General features: G+C 39.0%; 2 protein-coding genes across 6 annotated transcripts in view; one reads left to right on the top strand and one right to left on the bottom strand.

Moving 5' to 3' along the window:
* DDIAS (DNA damage induced apoptosis suppressor) overlaps nucleotides 1-6,865 on the top strand; it is a 44,221-nt gene extending 37,356 nt beyond the window's left edge. Inside the window, exon 6 of the mRNA XM_027848233.1 lies at nucleotides 6,635-6,865. Within this exon, the coding sequence (XP_027704034.1) occupies nucleotides 6,635-6,715 (81 nt within the window). The 3' untranslated portion in view covers nucleotides 6,716-6,865. The remainder of the gene's footprint in view (nucleotides 1-6,634) is intronic.
* The window catches only part of RAB30 (RAB30, member RAS oncogene family), a 122,561-nt gene continuing 103,275 nt past the window's right edge, over nucleotides 619-19,904 (bottom strand). For all 5 annotated transcript variants that reach the window (XM_027848236.1, XM_027848235.1, XM_027848237.1 and 2 more), the window contains 3 exons: nucleotides 13,128-13,211; nucleotides 5,058-5,241; nucleotides 619-2,564 (listed from right to left, as the gene is read on the bottom strand). In XM_027848236.1, the coding sequence (XP_027704037.1) occupies nucleotides 2,314-2,564; nucleotides 5,058-5,241; nucleotides 13,128-13,211 (519 nt within the window). In that variant the 3' untranslated portion in view covers nucleotides 619-2,313. The remainder of the gene's footprint in view (nucleotides 2,565-5,057; nucleotides 5,242-13,127; nucleotides 13,212-19,904) is intronic.

Genomic DNA, 19,904 nt, shown 5'->3' with positions numbered 1-19,904 from the left:
GCACCACTTCTTCAGGGATCCATAAAGTCTCAGAAGCTCTTTACTACTTGTTTCAAAAACCTTACCTGTGGATATGGTGCAAAGTAACATCAAGAGTTTGGGTCTTACCATTCTTGGGGCATTTGGAGGGACACTGAAAAGATAGAGCAGACCTAGAGGTAGGGAAGACTACAAATTATGCCACATGAAGATTGGCTGAAGGAACTAGAGATGTTAGTGGAGAAGAGAAGACTTTGAGAAGTTGGCATGACAGCTTCCTTTAAGATTTAGGAGCTGTCATGAGAAATTAGGTTTGTTTTGCTCAGTCCCCCTTCCCCCCTTCCCAGAAGCTAGACCTAGGAGCCACAGATGAAGTTGCAGAGAAGCAAATTAAAGTTCAGAGTAAGGAAAATTTCCTAATAATAAGTTGTATCCTGGTGGAATGGGCTATCTTAAGAGGTATGGGATTCAAACAGACAGGATCTATTCCTGAACCGACATCTGACCAGTCCCTTTAGCCATATATATAGCCCCTCAGATGGAGAAGTCTAGAAGAAAAGGAAAATGGGCAACCCTCAAGCCCAATGAAGAAATGCCAGAAATGTCTTTTCAACACCATATTGTTGTGATACAATTCAATTCATTAGTTTTTGAATGTAATCATATTGGGACTGAGGTCCTCTTCCATAAGCACACTCACATGATCCCATTGTTCCATTATCCATCCTTTGTCACATCCTAAATAGTACACTGCAAAAAAGTTCACAAGGATTGACAACATACAATGGTAAATTTGATTCCAGTTTGCATTTACGTCAATGTAAAATGAAACATGTTAGATATATGGCACTAAAGAGGGCATAGCAAAAATAAGGAAGTGCTTCCATTTTTAGTTGGCTTAGCCAGGTTATACATACATAGGCGTTGGAGACTTAAAACACAAAAGCAACAAGAAATAACATGAAAGGTGATGAATCAGAAAGTTATTCTATCACACAGAAGAGGTGCCCAAATCATAACTGAACTTGCTTCTATGAACTAGAGTTTCCTAAGGTGTTTGAGACACACACAAAAAAATGGTTCTGGATATGTCTCACCTATTGCTTCACTCACTTAACATATTAAAAAAAAACCACCCTACAAATCACATCTGGTTCTTGGGGGGTATGGCAAGAATTATCTCAATAGGCATTAATTATTCAAAGGCTTGGTGGGTTGCCATCAAGACTGTGCTCTGCTTTGAACCCTGCATTGTCATCAGTAACCACAGTATTTTGGTCGCCTGTGCTGTATACATTTAACACTATCTTTAATTTCTTGGAGCTAATTTGTGAAGTTTGTTGAACTTTTTTTAAATCATTTTCAGATGTTTTCCTCTACATAGGATTGGGGTTAGGGAGCAAGGGGGAGGAGTGAAGAAGGAAGGGGGAAATGGTGGACAGCAAGGAAGGAGAAATGGTTCCCCTTTCCAACACATAAAAGAGAAGTATAGCTCCTGAACAACTCAGTTCTAATCTAGAAAAGGAGGTAATGAGACGTTAAGAAACAGCACTTTTTATCATACTTCCCCTATTTATTTCTACATAACACATTCAGAGGATACTAATGTAGTAAAACGTTTGGTCTAAGGAATTGTCAGCTGAACCATTAGCACCAAAAGGAGTCACAGGGCCTAATATCCTTTGTTAGCCATGATTGTTACTGTTGGTTGTGGATCAAAGGTCCTTTGAATTTCTCAATTCCAAAGTTCTTGAAAGGGTATGTGGACAAGAGATGTAATACTTTTCAAACTCATTATGGAGTTGGTGCTGAAAATCCCTCACAATGTGGCAGACCCACCATAGATATTGTAGTTGGCCTTCCCAGTGTTCATTTGGCTGGTAGGCGAGAAAATCGAGGTGCTCAAAGGATCCTAGAGAAGACCCTACCCATTCACCAAGTACTAGACAGGATCACTCCTTTGGGGGGCAAAGGAGGGAAGTTTTCCCTCCACTCAGTCCAGAAAGGCTGGTTTGGGGGGTTGTTTATTTTTTGCTTTTTTAAAAACAAAAAGCAACTATCACAGCACATGCTCAGCATCTCAGGGAGCTCCTAGTGCAATCTTCCTCTCACTCCAGCCCAAGCCTGCAAAAGGGTCAAACCATATGAATGTTCTGCTAGTATTGGCCTGTGGACAATGCCCTTGGCCTGCCATGCTTTTTTTAAGCTCAGGAACCTGAAGAAGTCAGAAGGTCCAAAGAGCAAGAACCACCATCTTTGCTCCACCTCCCAGGAATTCCTGGCCTATCAGAGCAGGCATGGATTCTTTTCTCCTTCTCTGCCTTTTATCACCTTTTAATTGAAATTACAACAAGTCAAATAGCTGATGCTTTTCCCTTCTCCTGGTAAAGGAGAGGCCACATTGTTCACAAGAGTATTCTGCCTGGCTTCACTGATCAGTCGGCATGCCAAGTCCAGGAATAGTTTCTCCACATTATCAGACTCCTTGGCTGAAGTTTCCAAGTAATACATGTCCTGGGCCTCGGAAAATTCTTCAGCTCTTTGCTGGGAGACCTCTCTCCTTTCAGCTAGATCAATCTTGTTGCCTGTAGCAAGAGAAAAAAAAAAAACAGGAGTCACCATTTGGGATTTGGTGAGCTCAGAAACATCTCAATTGAATTCAGGCCTTGAAGTCAGCTCCATTTGGTGAGAAAAGAAAAGCTTGCAGTTACTGTTACTGCCATTTATATTTTAGAATGCCACTGCCACCTAATGTAGTCTTTCACATGGAACTAACTGGCTCTTGCCCCTCCAGTCTCTCTCTACATCTTCATTTAATGTCTTTGGATGAAATCCCAGAAAGCAGTGTTTTGACTCACAACCTCTGAAAGGTCTCTCTGTGATGTAAAGTCCTCATTTTCCAGATACTGCAACTTACATTTTTACCTTGTGAAGTGTTTCAAGCTTCTATCCACATTGACCCAAATAAAATGGTTCCAGATTCTCCTTATAAAAAGATAATCTAGTTATTTGCAAGTTTTTCAGTCAAGCACATGGACTATGCTAATGGAGGTTAAGTCAATCAGCCAGCCACTAAGGGAAAACCCAGCATTAAGATTTATACTGTAACAGCGTCAATAATTCTGATGCCTGGATTTCTAAAATTTGGGTTGCTATTTCTCACTTGATGAGACTGCAGCAAGCATTCTTAACAGCCAGGCTTGCTTTCATTATTGAAAATTGACTACTAGCACTTTTACATGCTACTAAAGAAGGTAGTTCTAAGGGAAAAATTGATAAATCAAAAATGGTCTTGGTATATTTCACTGAAAATCTCATTTCTGCTTAGTGCATCTCCCACATCAGAATGTAGTTCTGACTGTTCCAAAAAATCAAAAAATAAAACACAACAATTTCCCAAGTGGGCTCCTCCAATAATTTAGAATTATATAAGAGCAAGATTAAATATGAGAAGGAAAAATAATTAAAGCCACTTTGATGTTTTAATAATTTAAACAAAAACAACTCACATTTCTTTAGTGCTCTGTCATACAATGACTTGCTCTAGGTCACACAACTTATTAGCTAAAAACATGATCTATTTTTTTAATCTTCATAGGTATTGCAGAAAGAAAACCAATTAAGCCACCTATACCATAGCCACAGCCCTGGGGTGGACTTCTTTTTAGTACTATGCTTGATCTCTACTGGCCTAAATCCCAGAGTTGCTGGGGGTGAAGGGTCAACTGTGCATGACCACTGATCAGTACTCCCTTTTCCAATATTTTTTTGACCTTATCTCCTCAACCTGATATCCCTTTAAAATTCACAATGTCCTCTCCTCAGGACAATGCTGGGAGGTAAGTAGTTAGAGTAGTTTTATCTCCATTTTACAAATGAGGACACTGAGGTTTGGAGGTGAAGTGACTCACAGAGTTAATACATGTTAGATTCATGACTTGCAGGAACACAGATTTAGCACCAGAAGGGCCCTAGAGATCAGATAGGCCAAGGTCCTCATCTTATAGTTGAAGAGATGGCCGGAGGTCATAGAAGTTTTAAGTAGCAGACTCAGGATTAGAACTCACATTTCTAGATCCCAACTCCTGGCAATGAAATAACCTGTAAGTTATCTCAAGAGATATATTTTATAGCCACTTGTAAGCACAGTCTGTGTTTCATAGAAATTTGAAGTCATTTTTGTGAATTATGAAGGCAGTAAATGAGAGAAAAGCCACATGAGGGCAGGCTCTACTATTAGCTGTGTAACCCTAAATGTGAAGTTAGGTTAGGTGGTGAAGTGGACAGAGCCTGGAGTCAGGGAGACCTGAGTTCTACTCTGGCTTCAGACACTAGTTGTGTGACCCTGGGCTAGTCACTTAACCCCTTTGCCTCAGTTTCCTTGCCTGTAAAATGAACTGAAGAAGGAAATGGCAAACCACTCCAATATCTTTACCAAGAAAACCCCAAATGGGGTCACAAAAAGTTAGACACTACTGAAAAATGATTGAACAAACTTTGAGCAAGTTATTTAACTTCACTGAACCTCAGTTTTCTTAACTATAAAACGAAGATTATATTCACAATCTACTCACAGATTGATTGCGAGGAAAGCCCTTGTAAAGAGATTTATATGTGGGAACTACTATTAGCCTTGTTATTAAAATGGATTCCAAGGCATGGTTTTAACGCATTGACTGAATCTCTGATACTCAAAGATCAATATCTTCTATGAGAATAAAGACAAAGTCATTTTCTCAGTATGATAGGAACAGTGGATTTAGAATCAGAAATTTAGGTTTGACTGCCAGCTCAACCACTCACAAGGTGTATGAATAAGGGACATGCTGTCTCCAAACTTAAGTTTCTTCATCTGTAAAACAGGAATAATAATACTTGCATTGCTCCTACCTTACAGAATTGGGAGGTTCAAATAAGATTTTATTTATATATATATAGATATAGATGGATATATACAATAATACTAATAATAAGATAGCACAGGTTATATAAACACACATATATAGTCTTATAAATCACAAAGTCCAATGTAAATGTGAACTCTTTATTGTCATGAGTTATTTTTGAACCTCACTTACCCACTAATACAGTGATGACCTTGTTGCTGGCATACTGCTCTATTTCTCTTAGCCATTCTGGAAGACAGCGAAAGGATTCCTCACAGGTGATATCATAGGTGAGTATCAAGGCATTGGCACTTCGGTAGTAACTCTGGGTAATTGATCGGAATCGTTCCTGTCCTGCTGTGTCCCATATCTGCAGCTTTGGGAACACAAGAAAAGGAAAGGGTTGGGGACAGGAAGAAAGCACTGGTTACCATGCCTCCATTTGGAAATGGCAGGGCTTCCAACAAATGTTACCATAGTCATTTTCTATCCTAGAAAGACACATAACACTTCTTATATCTTATGAGTGTTTTAGGGTGGGAACCAGAGAGTGAAAAGAGGGATAAAGATTTTTTTTTTAATTTGTGGTTTTTTGGAGTTGCTTTTTTTTTTTTAAATCCCTTTTCAGCTTTAGTCCTCAAAGATTTTTAAATTCAAGGCACAGAAGAGTCAGACATTCCAGCTTATTCCCTTGGAAGCTGAAGGGCCATGCTCTTTCATGTGACTTTTAGCATTTCAATCAGCAATAGGAGAAGCAAAACAGAAAACCTACAACCTTTCCAATTCTCCACTTAAAAGGCAGTTATTAACATATTTCCTCTGCTGAAGACTACAGGAGCAACACATGATAAGATCAAGCAATCCACAAGCATCACTGTACAAAGACAAAAGTGAAACAGTCCCTGACGTCTGGGAGTTACAGTTTAGCAAGTGGAGATATACAAATATAGGTCTATACAAAATATATACAAGAGAACTGGGGGAGGAGGGGAGAGACATCAGCAGCTGGGTCAGGAAAGGCTTCATGTAGAAGGTGATTCTTGAGCTGAGCCTTCAAGGAAGCCAGGGATTCTAAGAGGCTTAAGTGAGGAGGTAGTGCAGGTCAGGCACGTGATTAAGGACCAGTAAAAAGGCCAATTTGGCAGGGCCCCAATGTTCCTGAAGGAGAGTAATGTGTAATAAGGCTGGAAAGGTAGGAAGGAGCTGAAGGACTTTAAATGCTAAACAGAAGAATTGAAATTTAATCCTAAAAGTAATCAGGAGCCACGAGAATTTACTTAAGAGTGACATGATCACTTTAGGAAAAGTCACATTGACAGCTGTGTAGATTAGAGGAGAGAGAGAGACAGACAGACAGACAGACTTGAGACAGGGAAATAAACTGGAGGGCTCGGCTACTGCAATGGTCCAGGCAGGTGGTTAGGAGGGCTTGATCTAGAGTGCTGAATCTTTGAGCAGGGGAAAGGAGATGTACGTAACAGACCTTGGAGAGGGACAAACAAGATTTGGCAAATGACTTGATGATAAGCTCTTCCCTAAACATTACTAGCAGTATGACAACAGGCAAAGACAAAAGGGAGACATAGTAAATCTCTCTATGGAATTTTGTCTATACAATTGCATTATAATGGGGAAAAATGGAAATTTGTATATACTACAGCAAATTCATATGGTATTATGTATTACTGTATATGAGTCTTACTCCCTTATTGTACTGTAAATTCCCAGAGGACAAGGACCGTATCTAATCATGTCTCTTCTAAATTTAGTATCTCTCTGTGTGGATAGTATACTACTCTGCAATCAAGAGGCACTTAATAATTGTTGAATCAAAGGAGCATACAGCATGAAGGATCAAAAGATCATGGCTTCAGAACTAGAAGGCACCTCAAAGATCAGCTGCTCCAAATACCTCATTTTACAGATGACAAATTGAGAGTGACTATACAAGCTAAATAAACCAGAGATCTTTCCAAGTATCATAAGTCAAAATAGTCAGATTTGTTTTTCCCTGGCTTTCCTGGGAAGGAAGTAGGGAACCATGACTCATCCATCCAAACGTATGGAAGTAAACACAGCCAGCATCAGAACTCTGAAAGACGAGAAACGTTTAACTGAGTGTTATTGGTCTGGACAAACGTTGCATATGGTGATGGCTAGAAACTTTGAGTACAAAGGAACTTGGAAATGGATTGACTTGACCCAGGAAAGATACTTTCTCTGGGAGTGTCTCTCCCAAGACAACTTGACGACTGGTCACTTATCACCCAGGCCTCCCATGGTACATGGAAGTGTTATTGGTCTGTAAATTCTCTCAGCAGTCCCAAGTCTTCTACTGACTTTATTTACCTTCTAGGTGATAGGCATGTAGTTAGTACATGTCTTAAGTTCTTCTTAAGTTTCTCTTTCCCAGAGTCAACTAAGTGATGCCTGATTTGTGACCACCAAAATAAGGCCAACAAGTACTGCTTGCCCTGAGTTCATGTCTTTCCAAGGTCACAGGACGCTGACTTTCAGTCAATTAGCGTTTATTTAGGTCTGGCTAGGTGTCAGGCACTATACTCAGCCCTGGGGTTACAAAGAAAGGCCAAAGACAGTCCCTGTCCTCATGGGTCTCACAGTTTAATGAGGGAGACAACATAGAAGCAACAATGATACACCCTGAATAATCAGGAATTTGGGGTCTGAGGTTAACATAATTGTTTTAATCTAATGGTTCAAGGCCTGCAATGATCTGTACTCTTAGTTGGTGAACTGTTTAAACCTGCCATAAACTTGGCTTCATACTATCACTGACAGTCTCTCATATGGTCACTTACTACACTTCTTAGGTCCCAAGATTTCACTGATCTCCATGGTCCATCGGAAGAATACTCCTGCTAACAGTGCCATTTAACCCAAGAAGCTATGCTGACTTCCAGAGCTTCCTTAGGGCTCTCCCAGGATAAAATGACAATGCTCTGATACTGTGTATGCTAAAGCCTTTCCTTTCTCTTACTTTTTAACCTTTATTCCTTTAGTCAGTTGTAAAGTCAAGGCTACTGTAGATTTAGAGATGGAAGGGACCTTGTACTTCATCTAGCCCAAATGTCTTATTCTGCAGAGGTGGAAACTGAGCCTCAGAAAGGTGAATTAACTCACTCAAGGACATACAGGTAGGAAGTAGGGGTGAGGGTCTACTGACCCCCATTAGGCTAAGTTATAACTGAACTACCATTCAGTCTTCCAAGCTGTATTAGAAAGAATACTGTTTTTATTCAGAAGACCCTGAGTCTGAGTCCCACTTCAGCTACTTACAAGCTATATGACCTCAGACCAGGCTTTTAACTTCTTTGTAATCCAGTTTTCTCATATGTAAGAATGGAAATACTTAAGACTAGTCACCTAGATGCTATAAATGACTAACAATAAAAGACATGCAAATCAAAACAACCCTGAGGTTTCACTTCATATTTGGCAAATTGCCAAAGATGACAAAAAAAAATTCTTGCAACCAACCCAAATAGACTGTAAGTTCCTTGAGGGCAGACATCATTTCAGTTTGGGCGTTGTTATTTTGTTTTTGGGGTTTTTTGTCTTTATATATCCCCAAATATATAGATCCTAGTTCAGTGCCATGTACATTCTGGGTGCTTAAATATTTATTGAATCAACAAAGTTCTCTTACTTATTTTTTTTCTCCACAGGCTCTGAAATTGATGTGCTAACAGCTTAGAGCTGCTTTTAATGGTAGGTTCCTTGATTTATGCCCAAACTAATGCTATTTATGAACTAATTAATAAATCAACATCTATTAAATGTTGTACCACCCACCATGCTAAGCACTAAGGATACAAAGAAAGGCAGAAAAAACCAATTATAATAATCCAATCCAATTTACCTATTACTGTTGCTACTATATTCTTCTGTAATCCAAAAAGCTCACATGTTAAGCACCTACTATGTGCAAGATACTGTGGTAAGCACTGAGAATGAAAAGACAGAGGCAGTTAGGTGGCACCTGGAGTGAAAAAGACCTGAGTTCAAATCTGACCTCAGATACTTACTAGCTATATGACTCTGGGCAAGCTATTTACCCTCTGTTTGCCCTAAGTTTCCTCAGCTGCAAAAAGGGGATAATAATAGCACCTGCTTCCCAGGATTGTTGTGAAGATCAAATGAGATAATGAAATTGTAAACATGCTTAGCACAGTGCTGCCACATAGTTTTGTTGTTGTTGCTGTTGTTGAGTCCTTTCAGTTGTATCCAACTCTTTGTGACCCTTGGCAAAGATACTAGAGTGGTTTGCCATTTCCTTCTTCAGCTCATTTTACAGATGAAGAAACTGAGGTAAACAGGATTAAGTGACTTGTGCAGGGTCACACAGCTAGTAAGTGTCTGAGGCTGGATTTGAATTCATGAAGATGAGTCTTCTCCAGGCCTGGCGCTCTATTCGCTGTGCCACCTAGCTGCCCAGCACATAGTAAGTGCTACATATATGCTTACTCCCCTTTTCTTACCTGAAAATGATCCTTGCTTTCAAGGAATTTATATTACGCTGAAATGTCTCAGCAATATGTCAAATAAATTATTTCCCCAATTATAGTATTATAAGTACCATGGATTTAGAATTAGAAGAGAGCATCTGATCCAAGGATTCTTGTTTTTTTTTGTTTGTTTGTTTGTTTTGTTTTGTTTTGTTTTTATGAGACAATTGGGGTTAAGTGACTTGCCCAGAGTCACACAGCTAGTGAGTGTTATGTGTCTGAGGTCAAATCTGAACTCAGGTCCTCTTGACTCCAGGGCCGACACTCTATCCACTGCGCCACCTAGCTGCCCTCTTTTTTTTTTTTTTTTGGATTCTTGTTTTATGTTATGGACCCCTCTGGTATTCTAGTGAAGCCTAGTGGACCCCTTCTCAGAATAATGTTTTTAAGTGCATAAAATAAGATAAAATAAAGAGGATTACAGGGTAAACCATTTGTGCTGAAACAAAAATATAATTATTTTCTCATCCAGATTTATAGACCCTTAAAATTCATGGGCTTCTTGATATCTAGAGTGCATTGACCTCAAGTTAAGGACTCCTAATCTAGTCTAACCTCCTCATTTTATGGTTAAGGAGCTAAGGCCCAGAGGTTAAGTGACTTGTCTAAGATCACCCAGGTAATAAATAGCAGACCTGGGATATAAACCTAGGACCTCTAAACTCCAAATCCTAAAAACTTTTCCACCGTATGACACATCTATTTAGGTATTGTTAGCGTCCTCAAAAGAAAGTGGATAAATGGCATTGTACCTCATCTTATGTTCACATAGATGAATTCATTAATTTTATCAAAGTGACCCTAGATAAGTTACTTAACCTTTCTGAGTTTCAGTCTCTTTATCTGTAAAATGAGGACAACAATACCTGTAGCACTAACATTTCATGGGGCTGATTGTGAGGTTCAAATGAGATAAAATGTGCAAAGCACTTTACAAACTTTAAAATACCATCTAAATGTCAGACCTTATAATTATTAAGGGACCTCAACAAAAAATGTTCAAACAAGGACCACAGACATCCTCTAATCAAGCTTCTGTTATTTTCAAAAGTGACTAAGGAGAAATAAAATATAGAATGGAAGAAAGCGTATGTACAAAGAAATCCTTTGTAGTCCACTTCTTTCTTTTTTGACAGCGTATTCCTGAGGCTTCCTGGGTTAGCAATCCCTTTCCCTCTTCTTCTGCAAGCATCAGAATTGCAAAGGCCTTCCTCTTCCTCCCTCCTCCCCCTTCACTGTCACCCCTGTGTGCTGAGCTTCTGAATTTTCTATTTGGCATTCACATGGCTTTCACGTCCTGCTTTTGTTTTCAGTACACTTAGCACACCATTCATTCTTGTATTTGGTATGGATTTCATTGCTATGAGGGACTAATTTGAGAAGGCAAGCCAGCTGACCGCAGGGGCACCCAGCCTTCCAAGAGGGCCTGCCCATCCAGTGTTTCTATCCCTAACCCAGGAAACCAATTATTTTAAAGCAAACTCTATCTCTCTCTCCCTTCCTTTCTCTCTCTGTGTTTCTGTCTCTCTGTCTTTCTCCTTCTCTCCCTCCCTCTCTGTCTCAGAATTTTTCTGTGTCTCTCAACACAACGTCTCTAAAGCAACTAGTGTGAAGGAAGGATTTTGTCTTAGAAATCCAAAATATTTATTGTTTAATCTTCAGTGCTTAAATCAGTATCTTAATGCTTAAATTGTTTTCAGTTGGAACCTTGGAGTTGCTATTTTTATTATTAATGCTTTTCCTTTAAGGGCCTCAACTTCATTGTAAAATCTAACCACCCTCATTTCAAGACCTCTGTGAAGTGGGGCAAAGGGCATTGCCAGAGGAATGATTCTATAATGATGGAATTTCTGGTATTGTAACACAGTAGGGATTTTCAAATAAGGGGCCCTTATCAATACTACTAAATGACTCAGTTTACTTAAAAGATAAGTCCTGTAGGTTTCTAAAAGCTTATTGGAAAGTTATTGTTTCGAAGTCAAAAGACATGCGAAGAATTCATAGTTAGGATAGGGTGTAGAGGGACAGAAAAAAAAAGAGATCTATATATGACCTACAGTTATTAATAGAACATAATCTCCAGTGGGCTCTTTTTATAAAGTTCATAGGAGACAATACTGTTTAGTAGACTGAATCTAAGAATTACTAAATTGTCTCTAGTGTTTCATCTCTCAAATAGGATAATTCAGTTTTAGGGCTGAGAGGGACTTTAAAGAACATCTAGTTCAGTCCATTTTACAAATGAGGAAAATAAAAATCACAATAGGGAAGTGTTCCCAAAGTCACTTAGCTCATGTGTCACAGAACCAAGGTTCAAACCTAGTTTAGTTCTAAATCTAGCAGTCTTTCCACCAAATCACAGTTGTCTCTACGATGGGAAATGCTGGGCTATTTTATAACCACCCCTATTCTAATATGCAAAATCTCCCTTTCCATCCTGCAAAAATTGTCATCCATATTTATTGACTTACCTAGAATCATGGAATTAGAAAACTGGAAAAGGTTCACCCAACGTATGGATGCCCTCAACAACCTAGCTCAAGCAATGGTGATCTGTATTCTGCTTCGACACCTCAGATGGTGGGAAAAGGCAACCTATTTCATTTTTAATACCTCTCATTGTTAGGAAGTCTTCCAAATATTCAGTCAAAATCTGCCTCCCTATCATTTCAATCCACTGAATCTACTTCTGCCCCTTAGGACCAGCCAGATGATGTCTAGTTCTCCTTCAGCATCCCAGTTCTTCAAAGATCTAAAGAGAATAGTCAAGCCCCACCTAGAGTCTTCTTTTTTCCAGGCAAAACATCCCCAGGCTCTTCAGCTGATCCTCTGATCAGCTGAATAGTTTTAAATCCTCAATCCATCCCAGTCACCGTATGTTAAGAGCATCCCCCTGCTTTCACAGAAGTGCTGGAAGACTCTTCTTGTTTTTAGAAGTAAACACCTTCTGCATGGGCTAATGGTTATAGTTTTACTTTAAAAGGTAAATTTAAATCAAGTGACTTAATAGAATATAGTATGTTATATTATATATAATATATAACGTATAATGTATTACATGTATAATTTATATGATATATCATATCATATATGATACACATATCACTTAGCCTCCGCTTGCCTCAGTTTCCTCAATCTGTAAAATGGGTATAATAACCACACCTATCTTTCAGGGTTATTGTGAGGATCAAATGATATATTTGTAAAGGGCTCATACATATATATGTATATGTGTATATACATACACATATATACATACATATATAACATGCATGTGTATATATGTATACAGAGACATATACATGTTATATATAATACAATATGATATATGAATACCATCTATGATATAATATACATCACATATGATATACATATACATCTATACTATATTCTAGGTAACTGGTGGCACAGTGGATAGAGCACTGTGCCTGGAGCCAGGAAGATCTGAGTTCTAATCCAGCCTCGGACGCTTACTAGCTGTGTGCCCCTGGGCAAATCACTTAATCTGTTTGCCTTGGTTTCTTCAGGTATAAAATGGGGATAATAATACCTACCTTCCAGAGTTACTGTGAGGACCAAATGAGATAATAATTGTAAAATGCTTAGCACAGTGCCTGGCACATACCAGGCACTATATTTTCATCACTGTTATCATCACCATCAACAATAAAATTCATCTTTCCCCTAACCTCACAAACAACATAATGAGTGTCTCACTAAAATTCTGGAAACTTACCTTGACTTTCTCGCCATTAATCTCCACTGTTTTAATCATAAAGTCAACCCCAATTGTGGCTCCTTGACCTGGTGGGAAAAGACCCTAAAAAGAAAACAGTAGAGTCAAACAAACTCTGCAGTAAGACACGTAGACCCGTCATCTGAACTGAGCTGGTACGCTGATATTCCCAAATGCCAGGTCTAACCGAGTCACTCCCCTCGCTCAAAACCAGAACTCTTATTTGACACGTAAAGCAAGCCCTTCATAGTCTGATTCCAGGCTATCCCGGCGTCCTCACTGCGTCCTACTCTCCTTCACAGACCCTACAGTTCAGCCAGACTAGCCTACTTGCTGTTTCTGATACACCATATCCTATGCCCTGCCTGCCTCTCCATGCCTGGAACGCATGCCTTCCTCGACCCAGCATCACAGAATCCCTAGGGCTCGGCTCAAGTGCTGCCTCCTTCATGAGGCCTATCTTGATTCCTACCAGGTGCTAGTTCTTTTTGCACCCCAACTGAATTACTTCATATATATATTTTCAATTTATTTATATATGTTCATGATTCTTTCTCCTGATGGAATGTAAACCATTTGAGGGCTGGGACCATTGAATGTTTGTCTTTGTGTCCCCAGGGCTTAGCAGAGTATCAAGCACACAGTCAGTGCTTAATAAGTGGTTGTTGATTTGTCTTCTGTAGAGAGACACTCCTGTTTCCATGATGGTTGCCTCATCTTGACCCTGACCCCAAAATATCTACTCATTCTGAGTAAAGAGGAGAAAGACTAAGCAATTAAAAAGCCATCAAAATAAAAAAGGTTTGAGAAAAAGGAGAGGTGAGACTGAAGTTAGAAAAGGCAGAAGAGGATTGCTATTGAGACAAGACCACAAAAGGCTAAAAATGAAAATCAAGAAGTGTGGATAAGATAGCATGAAATACAATCCTGAGGATGTTGCAGATAAGAAATATTAACCAAGACTTCACGATCAGGGACATGGTCGAGGTATTGCAACCATGTACAATGATGACAATCCAAATTGGAGTTTCCCCTATTTTTATAACTTCCTGACACCTCCCTTATGTGGCATTTTGTTCTGTACACTTCTAATGAACTTGTGTAATATTTTTATTGCATTTTTATGTCATATCTTCCTACTAGACTATAAATTCAGTGAAGGCAGGGACTGTCATATCTAAACTTTTTATCTCTAGCACAGTATTCTGCATCCAGCTGGTACCTGGATCATGTCTGATGAATGAATGACTGGATGAAACTTGATTTAAAAAAAATTATGTCTATCATCAAAGGGATAACTAGAAAGGGAAGAAGTAAAAGGAAGAAAAAGGGGATAAGGGGTTAAGTTGAGGGAATAGCTCCCCACAAATTCCTATCATAACCTGAGTGAAACAAAATATGATAACTAAGTTCCAAGAACCCTGCACCATCATCACCACTCACCATACTCAAGTTGAGGCATTCAGGAAAAGTCCACCCCCTCGACTACTAGCATCCTCTTTCTTCCCCCAAACTTCAGCTGCCTCAGGCAAAAAAAAAATCCTCCTACACACCTGACCATAAAACGACACTTTTTATTGCCATCTATGTGGATACCCAATGATGCAGGTCCAAACCCATCCATACTGGCCCATCATGAGTTATTGATTTGTAGCACCCTCTGCCCCATTTTTGACCATTCTGCCAGAGTCACTGCAGAAAGGAAAGGGGCTCACCCAGGACTGAGGATAATTTTGTACTGTTCTTTTGTTCCATGGGTTGCCATAGCCAAAGAATGTGTCACCGAGCAGCATGGTGAGGAGCCTGTCTTCTGATAATAGGCTGGTCCTCGGAACGCAGACATATTCTGCTGTTGGGACCATTGTCAAAGCTTTTTCATCCTGGCACGACCAATTAGAGCTCAGGCTCGAGTGGTATAAACTTTGAGAACTCAGAGGTGCCCTCCACACCACGATGAAGCATTGGAGTATGGCTTTACTCCTCAAAAACATTTCCAAATAAAAGAGCATTAGTGTGAATGGGGAATTGGAGGCAGAGAAAGAATGGGGAAAATGTTTCATGGAGGGATGGAGAACAGCCCTGGGAGCAAGGAGACCTATGTTTTTGTTTTCATTCTGCCATATGACCAGCCATAGTAACACTAACCATGTGACCTGGGGTAATTCACTTCACCTTTCTATCTCAACTTCCTCATCTTAAGAATAAGGCTAATGATCTCATTTGTACTACCTGCAGAAATAAGAACAATAATAATAGCTCACATGAAAATAGCGCTTGACCAGTGACAAAGTGTTTTCCTCACAACAATCCTGTGAGGTGAGGTAGATACCTAAACACAGTCATTTTGAGGAAAATACTTTGTAAACTCTAAAGTACTAGTACTGGTTTTAGAGTCCCTTCTTTTTTATTTTTCAATTCAACTAGCATTGATTAAGTGTTCTACCATAAACAAGGCACTGTGCTAGGCATTGAAGATACAATCACAAAATGAAATGGTCCCTGCCCTCAAGGCACTTACATTCTAAGGGAAGCAGAGGGGGTGGGGAATAACATGTACAAAATTAAATTATCAATATTAAGTGCTAGATTCTGTCTGGCTTAATAGTGGAGCAGAAAGACTGCTGGATTTGAACCCAGGCTTGAATTCTGACTCTCTTGCTCCCTGTGTGTCCTTGGACAAGTCCCTCAACTTCTTTAGGTTCCAGGCTCCTCATCTGCCAAATCGGGGAAAGGGTGAGGGTTGAGCTCAATAATCTCCAAAGTCCCTTCTAACTCTATCACTGATCCTATGAATCTCTCAATTTTCATTTATGATTGGCTCCAACAAGACATGACTAAAGCCAAGGTCATAAGTGCAATCTTTTGATAGGCCACTTAGGGATGTGCATCTAGAGAGGATGGGGGGGTCGGGGAGAAGACTGGGTAGAAGAAAGGGAAGAGAATAGAAATTAGAGTCCCTTTTACACCTAAATATTTAGTAGGCTAGATGGTAGAGTAAAAAGGATGCTAACTCTGGAATCACAGGACCTAGTTTCAAACCCTAGTTCTAATGTAAATCTGTGTGATCTTGGGTAAATCATTTAACATCCTGGGCCTCTGTTTTCTCATTTGTAAAATGAAGAATTAGACTAGATGGTCCCTATGCTACCTTCTAGCTCCATCTGTGATTTCATGATCATGAAATGATAGGAATTTCCAAACAAAGGGAGTTTTATTTTGTAGCATCTTAGATTTTGAAGGAATCTTAGAGGTCATCTAGTCCAGAGGTGTCAAACACATGGCCCATTGCTGCCCACTGGAGTTCTCCAAATCAGAATAAAATATATTTGTAAAATATTTAACAAAATAAATAAAAATACAATAGAACATAGCTAATGTTAAAATGTTATTTTCTAAGTCAATATGCAACCCACAAGGATCTTTGTATATGGTTTAGTGGCCCTGTTTCTATTTGAGTTTGAAACCATGGATCTAGCCCATTGCTCTATCTGGGTAAAAGCACGAATTCCCTCAACAGCATTCCTGACCAAATGGCCATCCAGCCCAACTAGAAGTACCTCCAAGGAACTAGGGACTTGATGCTTAATTAGGAAGCCCATTCTAATTTAATGGTGGATAACTACTTCTTGTAAAAGAAGGGCTTAGTGTTCTTCAGACCTGGCACAGAACAATTAATTAATCTAAAGCTAGCAAAAACAAATTAAAAAATAACACAATAAAAAGATGACAGTAAATAGCCCTACAAACATCCCACCCCCAAGTATTCCTAGATTCCTAAAACTAACATGGGCTATGTTAGGAACTCTTTAACTGGCAGCTGTAACTGGGTCATCCTTAGTTAAGCTTGTCCCTAACAAGAGAGCTCTTTAATTAAAGTTTGCCCCTCCCAGACAGAGCCTGAAACCAACAGAAAATGTTCTCCTGCACGTCTGCAAAATATGTAAATGTAAACATTCATAACTTTACACACAAATATTGAAGTAATTTCATTCTCATTTGGCTCAACTGAATCAAAGGCCTGCCAAGCTTCAAGTTTATAGCCCCAGCTGTTTTGTAACTTAGCAAATGCCAAAATAATTTAAAAACTTCTCAATGTTCTCCCCTGTCTTTTTTCCAAATTCACATAACTAAAAAACAGCTGAATCAAAAATTTGTTTAAACTTTCTAGTGAGCAGAAAGTACTGATGCAAAATGCCCTTTTTTTTTTCTAACTTTAAGAGTGAACAGAGGGGCAGCTAGGTGGCACAGTGGATAGAGCTCCAGCCTTGGAATCAGGAGGACCTGAGTTCAAATCCAGCCTCAGACACATAACACTTACTAGCTGTGTGACCCTGGAAAAGTCAATCCCATTACCTAACCAAAAAAAAAAGAAAAGAAAAGAAAAGAAAAAAAGAGTGAACAGAAAACCAGAAGAGAAAAATAGACATAGGGTGGGAGAAGGGAGAGCAAAATGAATCATGGAAATGGAAGCTACTTTTAAATTTTCATTATATAATTGAGACTTTTAAAGATATGGTCACGAGTCCTATAGAATTACAAAGGCTGAGAATTATTCACAATATTCTAATTACTGGACTGGCAGTTAAAAGACCTGAATTCTAGCTCAGGTTCTGGTTCACCAACACATCATTTCATCTTAGGCAACTCATTTGCTTTCTCTGGGCTTCAATTTTCTCTTCTCCAAAATGGACAGAGGTGATGGCTAGCATTCTTTTCAACACCAAAAACTGGATTTATTCCAATAGAATGTAAGCAATTTAAGAGCAGAGAATATTTCTTTTCTTTTAATTCTCAACACCTACCACAATGCTTTGTGCATAATAGGCTTTTCCTTGTAGGATTTCTATCTTCACCTAGGTACTCTCCATTAACCACCTCTATGATCAAGGCACATATAATTGATGCTTTTTGTAGTTTCGTTCACCCTTGAGCAGCAGAGGAGATTGCTGAAGTTCCCATGAACCGAAACCACTTCTTGTTTCAGTCAAGTTTCCAGTTGAATTCTGGGGCTGATTAGGCTCAAATGCCTGCTGTTCGCTACTTGCTTTTATGACCTCACACACCAAGAGAGAAGTGAAGAAGGGGAGGGAAGAATCTCGAATTCAGTTTCCAATTAACTTAACAAGGGGAAAACCATGACATTTTCCCAATGACTCCCCCAGCTAATCCTGCTCCAAGGTTACCTCCTGGCTATGTTACCCAATCTGCCACATGAATTTTCCTTTGCCCCAGTTTAGAAGCCAGGCTTGATCTTTTCCCAAACCACCTCTCATAAAGTCAGAAGAAACACACAGAGCATATGGACTTATATCGGCAGAACTATCTTTTCATTTTCCTCACAGAGGAATGGGAAGTTCCCACAATGGGAACTCTCACTCCCTTGGGAGTCGGGTCATCTGGATCCAAGTCCTGACTCCATCACTAACTAGCTATGGAACCTTGGCCAAGTCATCTCATTAAGTCTGTTTCCTCATCTGCAAAATGAGAATGATGGTGCTTATGTTACCTAAATCTCACATGGGTGTTATGAAAATCAAATGTATATGAATTTTGCAAGCATAGTATAAATGTAAACCAAAAAATTGGGAGAAACACAGAAAGACGGTCAAATTCAGAAGCCTCCTTTCTTTTAAACAAAAGAGGTTTGAAACCAATAAGCAATGGTTCTCAAAGCCCACAGTACAAGGCCTCTTTAAATGATCTAGAAACTGGTCTTTTTAGTAGAGTATTTATGCTTATACCCGGTAGGTATGCAAGCCAAATAACATGCCATTTCAGCTCAGGTTTGGTCCAGAGAATATTTCTGGGTTTTCATTCCAGCCAAATAATTTTAGGAGAAATACATAAATATAAATATATATGTGTATATACACATATATACACATAGGTATGTGTATATATTATATATATACATATAGATGCCAATATTATTCAAATAATATCCAAATCCAAATGTGTTTCTATATATTCATATACACACATATATGTGTGTGAGTATATATGTGTATATATGTACATATGTGTATATATATTTTTTTCATTTTCATTTAAAATGGTTCACAGGAATCTTTGTACGTAGGTATGTTTAGTACTGGATTGTTACTTGAGTATTAAAATATATATTTATATATTTAGGTGCATAGGCTAAAAGGGATCTTAGAGACTATCAAGATATCTAGCTCCTATATTTTACAGATGAGCACACTGAGGCACAGAGGTTAAGTGATTTGCCCAGGGTCTGCCTCAGTCTGAGATGGGATTTGAACCTGGATCTTCCAGACTCCAAGTTCAGTTCTTCCTCTGAGTTTAGTGTTCAACACAGTTGGAACTAGCAATTCTGGCAGGAAGGCAAAGAACATGACATATGCCGATAAATTAACTTTGTAATTCAAAATATAAAAATAATCCAAGAAGTAATTAAGACAAATTCTTTTGATCAGATGGGAATTTACCACTACAGAGGCTCACAGATGACTTGTTATTCCCACGGCATAGTCTGGTAACTTCCTATTTTAGCTAATTATTCTTGATAACTAGGTCTTAAATTCTTAGTTTGTAACTAGGTACTTCTATACTACTAAGTTGGCCCATGTTAAATTTTGTGCCCTCTAAATTTTGTTGTCCTTAAGCAAAGCTGAGGTAGCCCAACCTAGTTAGAGCTCTGGTCATCAAAACAGTTTTTGGTTCTATTGTTCAATCCAAGCTTCCCATTTATAAATAAACATTTGGGGTGTGTGTGTGTGTGTGTGTGTGTGTGTGTGTGTGTGTGTGTGTGTG

Source organism: Vombatus ursinus, unplaced genomic scaffold (assembly GCF_900497805.2).
Source record: "Vombatus ursinus unplaced genomic scaffold, bare-nosed wombat genome assembly UNPS02005659.1, whole genome shotgun sequence".
NCBI classification, from domain to species: Eukaryota; Metazoa; Chordata; class Mammalia; order Diprotodontia; family Vombatidae; genus Vombatus; species Vombatus ursinus.
Note: the sequence above shows the minus strand (reverse complement) of the source record. Positions and strands in the feature narration are given on the sequence as shown.